At 41.9% G+C, this 12,525-nt stretch overlaps 1 protein-coding gene across 2 annotated transcripts in view; it reads right to left on the reverse strand.

Annotated features, from left to right (window-relative positions):
• Window positions 1-12,525, reverse strand: part of si:dkey-220o5.5 (actin filament-associated protein 1-like 2) — a 54,028-nt gene that overhangs the window by 36,644 nt on the left and 4,859 nt on the right. Inside the window, exons 2-3 of one of the 2 annotated variants that reach the window (XM_060930652.1) lie at window positions 7,079-7,216; window positions 2,805-2,929 (exon numbers count right to left, since the gene is read on the reverse strand). In XM_060930652.1, coding sequence (XP_060786635.1) covers window positions 2,805-2,929; window positions 7,079-7,216 — 263 coding nt within the window. Of the gene's footprint in view, window positions 1-2,804; window positions 2,933-7,078; window positions 7,217-12,525 lie in introns of both variants that reach the window. The other variant, XM_060930651.1, reaches the window with a different exon arrangement.

Here is a 12,525-nt window from a genome sequence, read left to right on the forward strand (position 1 = left end):
ACTCTATAAATAACCATGGTGTTTGCTTGTTGTGCTGTGGGCTGCCACAACAGACAGGGACAGCGTGCAGGACGCTCCTTTTACCGGTTTCTAGTGATGGGAATTTCGGCTCTTTTTCGGGAGCCGGCTCTTTTGGCTCTTCTTACTATAAGGAGCCGGCTCTTTCGGCTCCCAAACGGCTCCTGAGATTTTATTTTTGATTTAATTGCTGCAATTAACTAGTTAATTAATTACATTATTATTTATATTTTATCAATAGGATGTTTTACATTTTATTTTTTAGTTTTTGTAGCCATTGTAAAGCTTTGTAAAGTATAGCAGTGTAACAATGTTCTAGCTATAGAAATAAAACTTACTTACCAATTAATAAATTATTTTCTCACAAACATAATGCAGAACTGTGTTATATTACCAATATAAAATACACAGCTGATTTTCCCCTCCTCAGGTGCCTCACAGACTCCTCTCCCCTGCGCTCCACAGCTTTAAGCATTACACCAATTTTCGTATTTTCGCAGCTGTGAATGACATCAACCAAAAAAAGTAGGCGTACACCATGCTACTTTTTTTCCTTTGAATGGTAATAGACAACACAAAGACGCAATCGGACAGCAACTTTTTTTGTGAAAGTCTCTCTCTCTCTGAGGCACCTAAGGACAAAAAACTAATTCGGCTCCCCAACTCGGCTCAACTTTGAACCGGATCATTCGCGACCGACACATCACTACCGGTTTCCTACTGACCCAGACAAGAGGGCCAAATGGATTGCAGCTGTGAAGCGACAGGATTGGGAGCCAACAGAGTACTCCAGACTTTGCAGTGATCATTTCATTTCAGGTTAGTTTATCAGTTAACGCAATTTTGATAAAATATATAGCAAAAAGTAAATGGGTCAGTGTTTGTTAACCCATCTGAGCAGTGAAACAAGGCAGTGTTAATTTGTCTAGGGTTGCATGTAGCAGACATCAGACATAAAACGCAATAACAGAGGCTAGAAAGAAACGGGACACAGAAATAAATAAACAGGGCTCCATACCAAGGCTGGGTACAGTGTTTGTGATAAAAGACAGATCCAATTTAACACGAATCACAGCTTACTTTCTTGTTAAAATGTGCAAAGGTCTCCACCATCTCATACCGCCTTGCACTGAAGGACTTAAGCGTGCCGTCCAAAATGGCTGCGTCACGTGACTTGGTCACGTGGGTGAAATACCTCAATAGGCTGTCATGTTGGGCGTCACTACGTCGGCGTTCTGGGCTACGCTGACGACTTGACGCTGCTCAGCCCCAGTCTAAAGGCACTTAATGAAATGTTAGTCATATGTAGCACATTTGCTGTAAAATATAACGTGTTTTAATGCTAAGAAAACTGCCTGTATAAAATTTGGATCAAATGTGAAGGGTAATGAAAAGGTTTATCTGGATGGCTCTGTGATCGAGTGGGTTGATTATGTTAAACACCTTGGTCACTATGTGGACTCTGACCTGCGGGACAACCGCGACTGCACTGTGAAGAAAGGTGGTGTTTTCAATGCTGCTGTAAATAAACTGGTTGTATTATATGGTAAACTGCAAACATCTAATATTGTGTATCTGTTTCGCACCTTTTGTTCTTTTTATGGATCTCAGTTGTGGGACTTTTCGTCAACTGGTTTTAAATCTTGTTGTGTTCAATGGAACAAGGCTTTGAGGAAACTTTTATGTTTACCGTACCATACACATTGCTGGTTATTAGGACCAATAACTAATCAACTGCATATTTCTGTCCAACTGCAAATCAAGTCCCTCAGATTTCTGTATAATATGTTTTATCATGTAAACCCTGTTGTTTCGTACATTGCAAAGGTTGCTCATTCATGTGCCATGTCTCCACTTGGTAGAAACATTGCTCATCTTCGTTATGCATATGACACTAATTTTAATGATGATTTGTTGTTGAATATCCGTCGGATACACAATGCATATGAGTTAACAGCTGACCAGAGTTCTATTGTCAGCGTGTATCATGATATGTCCTCTCAATCTGTGGTCATACCAGGCTTCTCGAGGGAAATGTGTGATTATGTTATGAACAATATATGTGTAAATTGATAGCTTGAAATTTGTAAATATGTTAATTGTTCTTTTCTATTTTTAATTTTTTATGTTGCTGTTAGTTGTACCCAGAGTACGAAATAAAGACATACATAAAATTACCCAGAATGCTAGGTAGCTCAATTAGCTTGATGACTAGTATAAGATTATTCGCTAGATCTGTATGTCTGTGTTTCTTTAGTATTAGATAGAAAATTCCTTGATGACTAGAATGCTTGCTAGCTAGTAGTGTTTAAATAAAAATATTATGATTAAATTGATCAGTGTAGTAAAGCTAGCTTGTTGGCTAGCTAGGTCGATACGTGGGTAAATGTTGTTGACCAGAAATTTCTTAATAACTAGCATGTTATTAGCTGTTTATTTATGCTTTTGGATTTGAAAATTAATTGCCCAGAACATTAGCTTGTTCGCTAGGTAGCTAGGTGACTAGTGCTAGCTGCAAATTTTGCTCATAATTCTCATGTTTTTAGTTTTGTAGTAGTGCTGTTAGTTTTGAAAATTACGCAGAAAGTTAGCTTGCGCTATACAGTAGGTGTGTATAAATTGTTTTTCACTAACATTAAGCGGTTAGCTAGACTATTTGGTAAATGTTAGCTGAAAATGTTTTTACTGTTAGTCTAAATATTTTGCCAGAGAAGTGAATGTGAAGTGTGTCAGATGTTTAATAAAGCGACTAATAAAGTTAATAAATTTGACGTGATGTGACTCACCGCGCAACGAAGCCACTCGAAGTGCGGATTTTCGGCTGAACCTGGATCAGTGGCCGAGTTTCTTTGGAGGTCATTCGCTGGTCCTCCAGAGGGACAGTTCATGATCATGTACTCTGCATCCTCCACTACTGAAACACACACACACATTCACAAAACACACACACTCCTTTAATTTGGCTAGTACATTAGCACGTTTAGGTTAGATCGCTAACTTGCTGATGTGTGGTTGGGTTTTAGAGCATTTCAGAATGACATTTGGGAAAAATCTAGCTAGCTTGGCTAAATACAGCTAACAATATTCCCACATCTAAAGCAAAGATGATGTTATTCTGAACACGTTTCTGTATGATATTATGCACAGAAATGTACAAGCTCTGAAAAAAAAGAACATTATCGAAACCCACTGACCCTGCCCTTACAAACAATCCGCAGATAACTTTTGTGTTTCATTGTGCAAGTCATTTTCTCAATTGTTAAACACGTGTGCAGTGAGTGTCCATGTTTGGTGATGCAGATCCATGCTTTCACGTCTAGGCAGTGAGTCACACACGTCTCCTCTCACAGGGAGAAGACTCGCCAAATCCGTATTCAATTGCTTTTATTTGGCCCTCGAAAGCAAATGACATGCCTCAGGAATGACTGAACGTCTTCTACAACATGGAGAGGTTTTTTTTCTTTTCAGGAAGCCAGCTCTGACTCACACACTGCCGCTAAAATCCCTGGTATTAGACTCGGGTTTGAGGAGAAGCCAGAATTTGATTTTTGTGCCGTCACGAATCCCGTCCAGGCTTCTCAGGTTAGATAAATACAACACAAGCAGTAATTTACTGATAATTTCCTTGGTAATGAAATTAATTAACATTAAACATGTGCTCAAAATATTTCAACAGATTCTCCAGGCTTTGTTCAGAAATGTTTCTGAATTCTGTAATTACACTCAGTGGCCACGTTATTAGGAACTTCTTGTTGATTCTAAGATTCCTGTTCTTGACTGGATGATGATTTAGCAGCTCAGTGACACGAGCTACCGCTTGGGAAACATTACTAAAATTCTTTTTTTTTTTTAAAGATTCTTTTTGGGCCTTTATTGGATAGGACAGTGTAGAGACAGGAAATGAGTGGGAGAGAGATGGGGAGGGATTGGGAAATGACCTCAGGTCCGAATCAAGCCCAGGTCCCCAGGTTTATGGTATGGCGCCTTATCCACCTGAGCCAGGATGCCCCTGAAACATTACTAAAATTCTAGCAAAAATGTTATCAAGGCGACTTATCTGCAATTAAAACTTTTCATTAAACTAAGCTAAAAAAACTTATGTTATTATTATGGTGGCCATTTTGGATTGTAAAATGAGCGCGTTCCCGTGGAGGCTGTTCTGGCAGTTCAGTGACACGGAAAAAGGTGAGCAAGAATGTTAGCAAGTCTACTGCTGTCAGAATCTTCTAAAATGGCTGACACACTGTTTTTAAAAACAAAAAGGAAAACGTTTACGGCGGCCATATTAGACTGGGCAGTTTTTCTTGTGGAGGCTGTTTCCAGAACAGAACCTCAATGACATGAGGAGCCACACACAAAATATGAGTAAAATGTTACCACAGATGTTAGAAAAATTTTATCAAGGCTGCTGCGGTTTAAAATTTTCACAACGGCCGATGCACAGCGCTTATGAGATACGTTTATAGCAGCCACATTGATGAGTAACGTGTTCTGGAAGCTCGGTGAGGTGTCACACAGAAAATGTTAGCAAGCAAGTCGTGGGTTGGGTTTTTAAAAATGGCCGACACACTAAGATTAATGCCATGTACACACGTAGCCGGGTATTTTTAAAACCGAACATTTTCCCCCCCCTCCGTTTATAAAAATGTTTTATCCACACCACCTCGTCTTCAAAAAAAATCCCTTCCACACATAACCGAACATCTGCGTTTTCAATCACATTCATAAGCATTCCAAACCTGTAGATGGCTATTTCCCCAAATCCTCCCCCCTAATCACATCGCCTGTGCTCTTGGAGCAGTAGTTGGGCTTCTAAAATTAAACATGTAAATAGCACCTGCACAATAATTAACGCTTTCAAGGCACTACTCCGATCCATTACTCTTTAGCTAGCCGCACACTACGCCGATTTTCAGCGTACCGAGCCAACTGAAGTCGCGAGTCAGGTGTAAAGACTAGTTTTCGATGGTACCGACTCATCTCACAGCCGATTCGAAAAACTAATCGGGAGCCAGACTGATCGGCGAGAGTCGCGAGCAATAGCCAATCATATCTTTCGCATATAACACGTGACATCATTAAACACAATTTCTAGCGCGAGAAATGCGTGTCGGTAGCACCTAATGCAGGTATATACTGTAATTCCATAGACTGAAGCTTTATCCATAGACACAGTGGGCTGGAAAGCCACTCTGCTCAAGTTGTGTGGCTGAATTCCAAATCGCTTTAACTCCCCTATATAAGTGCACTATTTAAGGTTGGGAATAATAGCTCATGCAGCGTAGATAGTGCGCTACATATTCCGTGTTGTGTCATTTGTAATTCAGCCTGTAGCATCTTCAAGTGTTGGATTTAACAGTAACTATATCCAATAGCCAATCACAAAGCTATTAAGTTGTCACGTGTCGCTTCAATCGCGACTGCACTTGTCAACAGTCGGGGGATATGTGCGTGCCCTGTCGGGAGTCGGCTCTGAAATGGGTCGGTTCGGTACCGCGTGGATCGCCGTGGTGTGCGGCTAGCTTAAGTCCATGCTTAATCTGGCTTCTGCAGTAAACAAAGGTTGCACGTTTGACATCAGGGCAGATTTGTTGTCATTTTTTGGGCGCAGATTGTGACGTTCTAAAACGCAAAACTCCGGTTATCTCTGTCTACACGAAAAAGCATACACGGAGTTTTCAAAAATCTTCACTTTGCCCGGAGTTTTTTTAAATATTCGTTTTTGATGTGTTTTCATGTGGATGACAGGCCAAAACGTAGAAAAATATCTTCGATTTAGCAGATACCCGGCTACGTGTGGACGGGGTCTAAGTTCCTGTAGAGGACGTTCTGGAAAATCAGTGATGTAAAATTTGAGCAAAATGTGAGTAAAATGGTTGATTTGATCTGTTAGTGATCTACAAGCATCCAGGTACTGAAGAGTCAAGTACACAGTGTAAGAAAATAGTTCTTATTATTATTATTAGGACCTTTATTGTATAAAACTTCATTTATGTCACCATACCATCAATTCTAAACCCAGCTTTAACGCTGAGAACTTTCTGAAAGTCTGAAACACAGACATCTGGAACAGAGTCCACGATGAAGTGCTGGGGTTTTTTTTTAACAACAGGAGAAGAATTTTTACAGCAAGGCTGCAGTGACGGTCTTTGGATCGTTGGAGTGTTAGATGTGTCCTGTGTGACCCCTACATCTCACACACACACACACACACACACACACACACACACACACACACACACACACACTCTCTCTCTTTACAGAGATCTTCAGTGCTGACTTTATTAAAAGCAACACGAAGGATTCTGTTTCACTGGTTTAGTTTCATTTAAAAAGTTTTTACAAAATGAAAACAAAAAAAACTAAAATTAAGTTTTTTTAAAAGTATTTGTATGTATAAAGAAAAGATTTAGATAATGACAGAAACACAGTGTGTGGAATAAATGACGTGTGTTCCACTCTCTCCATGTGCCTGGACGGCGCTGTTTGATGACATCATCTTATTGCTCCAATTCAGGATTAAACAGAACAAAGGAAAAGTTCATGAAAACAGTCAAAAATTTCTTCTGCTGATTTTGTAATTGTTTGTTTGTTAAGGAAGCTTTCTTGCTTAGGTTTTTTTTTGTCCTTTACAGCGTCACTGCTGTATAATACACTGCGTAAACACAGCGACGGTTGAAACAAGATAAAAATGTCTACAACGTTAACTTTTACCTCAGACGTGTTGGTAAATTGAAGCTAAACCCCTCCAAATGATTATAATTACATGATAATTAAGCTTAGCAACAATCGCTAACAGAACTTCTGTACTTTCCACCATACTGAGGAACAGCTCCGTGGTATTTGTAGAACGTCTCATGAAGTGGCTGAAAATTCACCTTGTGAAGTTAAACGACGTTAATCATTTATCAATTTCTGGATCTTCTCAGGAAACACAGCACGATTTAGACGTAACCGAACCCCAGGAACCACACTGTGTTTTTTTTTTTTTAAACTCATTCAGACTGTTCTAGTTTGTTGGACACTTGAACGTTGGTGTAAGAACAGAGCTCCTACTCACCCGCGGTGTCTTTGTGCTCCTGGAGTTTGGACAGAAGCTCTGAGATGGACTTCTTCTTGGCTTGAGCGATGTAGCTGAGGTTCTCGCCATCCAGAACCAGGAGGAATGCTTGCAGATCCGAAACCAACCGAGCCAGAACTGAGGAGCAAAAACAGTCACTCGGTTATTTCTGCTTCGCGTGTGGATCTGCTCCAGAGCATGAAGAAATCATTTTATTCACGTAGAAATGAAGCAAAATGGAGAATCGATTTGTTTCGATATGAATCAGTGACTCAGAATAATGACTCAGATGATTCGATTATGAAATAAAAAGCAGAATGTTCCCTCAGGGCTCGGCGATACAATGGTGATGATGATATTGATATCATGATAAATCATCACAATATGATTTTTTTCGGCAATATCAGCAATGTCATCAGTGTTTTTATATCTCTGATCAGCGTCGTCATAGTAACCGTGATCCAGATTACGAATGATTATTGAATCTTTCTCTGTCCAAATAATTTATCCGTTCCTAACAACTCTTCATCTTCAAATGTTTAAAACTAAACAAACTTTACTGTAATGATTTTTGTGCGTTTGGATGTTCAACATTAACATCCCGAGACACAGTTCTGGAAAAATCTTTCACATTGAAATAAACATTTTAATTCAAACATCATCCAAGACTCGAGTTTTGGTTTTATTAAATATGGAAATTTAAACGAACATCACTCCATGAGACCTGTAGGGCTGAGCGATGTGACCAGATATCGTCAATATCGTGATAAATGAGGTCACAATACGATTTTCTGAGAAATCGTGATATAGTTTTATTAAATGTAAAAAATGTATAATTACAACCTAACTGAAATATTGTTTTAAATATAAAAAATACTTATGATGGATATTTATACATTTTTCAATATTTAAAAATGCATTGCAAAATACAACCCCAATTCCAAAAAAGTTGGGACAAAGTACAAATTGTAAATAAAAACAGAATGCAATGATGTGGAAGTTTCAAAATTCCATATTTTATTCAGAATAGAACATAGATGACATATCAAATGTTTAAACTGAGAAAATGTATCATTTAAAGAGAAAAATTAGGTGATTTTAAATTTCATGACAACAACACATCTCAAAAAAGTTGGGACAAGGCCATGTTTCCCACTGTGAGACATCCCCTTTTCTCTTTACAACAGTCTGTAAATGTCTGGGGACTGAGGAGACAAGTTGCTCAAGTTTAGGGATAGGAATGTTAACCCATTCTTGTCTAATGTAGGATTCTAGTTGCTCAACTGTCTTAGGTCTTTTTTGTCGTATCTTCCGTTTTATGATGCGCCAAATGTTTTCTATGGGTGAAAGATCTGGACTGCAGGCTGGCCAGTTCAGTACCCGGACCCTTCTTCTACGCAGCCATGATGCTGTAATTGATGCAGTATGTGGTTTGGCATTGTCATGTTGGAAAATGCAAGGTCTTCCCTGAAAGAGACGTCGTCTGGATGGGAGCATATGTTGCTCTAGAACCTGGATATACCTTTCAGCATTGATGGTGTCTTTCCAGATGTGTAAGCTGCCCATGCCACACGCACTAATGCAACCCCATACCATCAGAGATGCAGGCTTCTGAACTGAGCGCCGATAACAACTCGGGTCGTCCTTCTCCTCTTTAGTCCGAATGACACGGCGTCCCTGATTTCCATAAAGAACTTCAAATTTTGATTCGTCTGACCACAGAACAGTTTTCCACTTTGCCACAGTCCATTTTAAATGAGCCTTGGCCCAGAGAAGACGTCTGCGCTTCTGGATCATGTTTAAATACGGCTTCTTCTTTGAACTATAGAGTTTTAGCTGGCAACGGCGGATGGCACGGTGAATTGTGTTCACAGATAATGTTCTCTGGAAATATTCCTGAGCCCATTTTGTGATTTCCAATACAGAAGCATGCCTGTATGTGATGCAGTGCCGTCTAAGGGCCCGAAGATCACGGGCACCCAGTATGGTTTTCCGGCCTTGACCCTTACGCACAGAGATTCTTCCAGATTCTCTGAATCTTTTGATGATATTATGCACTGTAGATGATGATATGTTCAAACTCTTTGCAATTTTACACTGTCGAACTCCTTTCTGATATTGCTCCACTATTTGTCGGCGCAGAATTAGGGGGATTGGTGATCCTCTTCCCATCTTTTCTTCTGAGAGCCGCTGCCACTCCAAGATGCTCTTTTTATACCCAGTCATGTTAATGACCTATTGCCAACTGACCTAATGAGTTGCAATTTGGTCCTCCAGCTGTTCCTTTTTTGTACCTTTAACTTTTCCAGCCTCTTATTGCCCCTGTCCCAACTTTTTTGAGATGTGTTACTGTCATGAAATTTCAAAATGTCTCACTTTCGACATTTGATATGTTGTCTATGTTCTATTGTGAATACAATATCAGTTTTTGAAATTTGTAAATTATTGCATTCCGTTTTTATTTACAATTTGTACTTTGTCCCAACTTTTTTGGAATCGGGGTTGTATCATCCGTGTTTATTTCGAATTAATTTGTGTGTCTGCTTTAAAACGCTGTTGTTTCACTGTGTGTGTGTGTGTGTGTGTGTGTGTGTGTGTGTGTGTGTGTGTGTGTGTGTGTGTGTGTGTGTGTGTGTGTGTGTGTGAATGGAGACAAAAGAGACAAAGGATTTCAGTCATACACACACCTACAGATGTGCACGTGCGCGCGCACACACACACACACACACACACACACACACACACACACACACACACACACGTACACATACAGCCTGTGAGATGAAAGAGTTTCACAGTGAAGGGCACTTAGTGAAGTGGTTTTGGTATTTTTCTCCCTCCTTCTTCCTCCATCTCTCTGTATCTCTCTCTCTCTCTCTCTCTCTCTCTGTCTGTATCTCTCTCTGTATCTCTCTCTCTCTCTCTCTCTCTCTCTGTCTCCTCGGTCTCTGTATCTCTCTCTCTCTCTCTCTCTGTGTTTCTCTCTCTGTCTCCTCAGTCTCTGTATCTCTCTCTCTCTCTCTGTCTCCTCAGTCTCTGTATCTCTCTCTGTGTCTCTCTGTATGTCTGTATCTCTCTCTCTCTGTGTCTCTCTCTGTATCTCTCTGTGTGTCTCTGTGTGTGTGTGTGTGTGTGTGTGTGTGTGTGTGTGTGTGTGTGTGTGTGTGTGTGTGTCTCTCTCTCTGTGTCTCTCTGTGTGTCTCTCTCTCTCTGTGTCTCTCTGTATGTCTGTATCTCTCTCTCTGTGTGTCTCTCTGTATGTCTCTCTCTCTGTGTTTCTCTCTCTGTCTCCTCAGTCTCTGTATCTCTCTCTCTCTGTCTCTTTGTATGTCTGTATCTCTCTCTCTGTGTCTCTCTCTGTATCTCTCTCTCTCTGTGTCTCTTTGTATGTCTGTATCTCTCTCTCTGTGTCTCTCTCTGTATCTCTCTATCTCTCTGTGTGTCTCTCTCTCTGTGTCTCTGTGTGTGTGTCTCTCTCTGTGTCTCTCTGTATGTCTGTATCTCTCTCTCTCTCTGTGTGTCTCTCTGTATGTCTGTATCTCTCTCTCTCTGTGTCTCTCTCTGTATCTCTCTCTCTCTCTGTGTCTCTCTGTATGTCTGTATCTCTCTCTCTCTGTGTCTCTCTCTGTATCTCTCTATCTCTCTGTGTGTCTCTCTCTGTGTGTCTCTCTCTCTCTGTGTCTCTCTGTATGTCTGTATCTCTCTCTCTCTGTATGTCTGTATCTCTCTCTCACTGTGTCTCTCTGTATGTCTGTATCTCTCTCTCTGTGTCTCTCTCTGTATCTCTCTATCTCTCTGTGTGTCTCTCTCTGTGTGTGTCTCTCTCTGTGTCTCTCTGTATGTCTGTATCTCTCTCTCTCTGTATGTCTGTATCTCTCTCTCACTGTGTCTCTCTGTATGTCTGTATCTCTCTCTCTCTGTATGTCTGTATCTCTCTCTCACTGTGTCTCTCTGTATGTCTGTATCTCTCTCTCTCTGTGTCTCTCTCTGTATCTCTCTATCTCTCTCTCTGTGTGTCTCTCTGTATGTCTGTATCTCTCTATCTCTCTGTGTGTCTCTCTCTCCTCGGTGGGTTGTGCGTCTGTTTGTGGACAGAGACGTAAATGAGTGTAGGAGGGAACGAGGGAACGCTCTGAGAAGAGGAAGAGGGAAGTATGGAGAGATGCGAGACCTTGGTGTGGCAGTCGGTCATTGACTCCTGGTGAGAGTGTTTGTTTAGTGTTCGTCACTGATGAAGGTCGCTGTGTGTTTTACAGACGAGACGGAGAGAAAAACGAAAGGAAAAAACAGAAACAGACGGCGCTGTGTCTGTCAGAGAATTTACATTTAACCCGACGGTTTATTCTTCACCTCCTGATGAGCAGGATTGATATTTACTGAGTCTGTAGGTTTTTAGCAGGTGTTTTTATTTCACTCGACCGACAACTGAATCCGAATCCGCTGCACTTTTATTTCACATTTTGAACTTTGGCCTGAACAAGGAAGTGAGTGTGAGATATTTGGACAGAGACTCGCTCTTCTTCTCCCAGACTCAAGACCTTTCCTTTTCTCTGTCCAGTCTCTCCTCCTCCTCCCCTCCTCTCCCCCTCCTCTCCTCTCCACTCCTCTCCTCTCCCCTCCTCACCTACTCTCCTCTCCCCTCCTCATCTCCTCTCCTCTCCCCCTCTCCTCATCTCCTCTCCCCTCCTCACCTACTCTCCTCTTCACTCCTCATCTCCTCTCCTATCCTCTCCTCTCCCCTCCTCATCTCCCCTCCTCTCCCCTCCTCACCTACTCTCCTCTCCTCTCCTCTCCTCTCCCCTCCTCACCTACTGTCCTCTCCACTCCTCATCTCCTCTCCTCTTCACTCCTCATCTCCTCTCCCCCCTCCTCATCTCCTCTCCCCTCCTCACCTACTCTCCTCTCCACTCCTCATCTCCTCTCCTCTCCCCTCCTCCTCTCCTTTCCCCTCCTCTCCTCATCTCCTTTCCTCTCCCCTTCTCACCTACTCTCCTCTCCACTCCTCATCTCCTCTCCTCTTCACTCCTCATCTCCTCTCCCCTCCTCTCCCCACCTCTCCCCTCCTCACCTACTCTCCTCTCCCCTCCTCACCTACTGTCCTCTCCCCTCCTCCTCACCTACTCTCCTCTCCTCTCCCCTCCTAACCTACTGTCCTCTCCACTCCTCATCTCCTCTCCTCTTCACTCCTCATCTCCTCTCCTCTCCTCTTCACTCCTCATCTCCTCTCCCCTCCTCACCTACTGTCCTCTCCACTCCTCATCTCCTCTCCCCCCTCCTCATCTCCTCTCCCCTCCTCACCTACTGTCCTCTCCACTCCTCATCTCCTCTCCTCTCCTCTTCACTCCTCATCTCCTCTCCCCCTCTCCTCTCCTCATCTCCTTTCCTCTCCTCTCCCCTCCTCCTCTCCTCTCCCCTCCTCTCCTCATCTCCTATCCTCTCCCCTTCTC

This window comes from Neoarius graeffei, chromosome 10 (assembly GCF_027579695.1).
Source record: "Neoarius graeffei isolate fNeoGra1 chromosome 10, fNeoGra1.pri, whole genome shotgun sequence".
NCBI classification, from domain to species: Eukaryota; Metazoa; Chordata; class Actinopteri; order Siluriformes; family Ariidae; genus Neoarius; species Neoarius graeffei.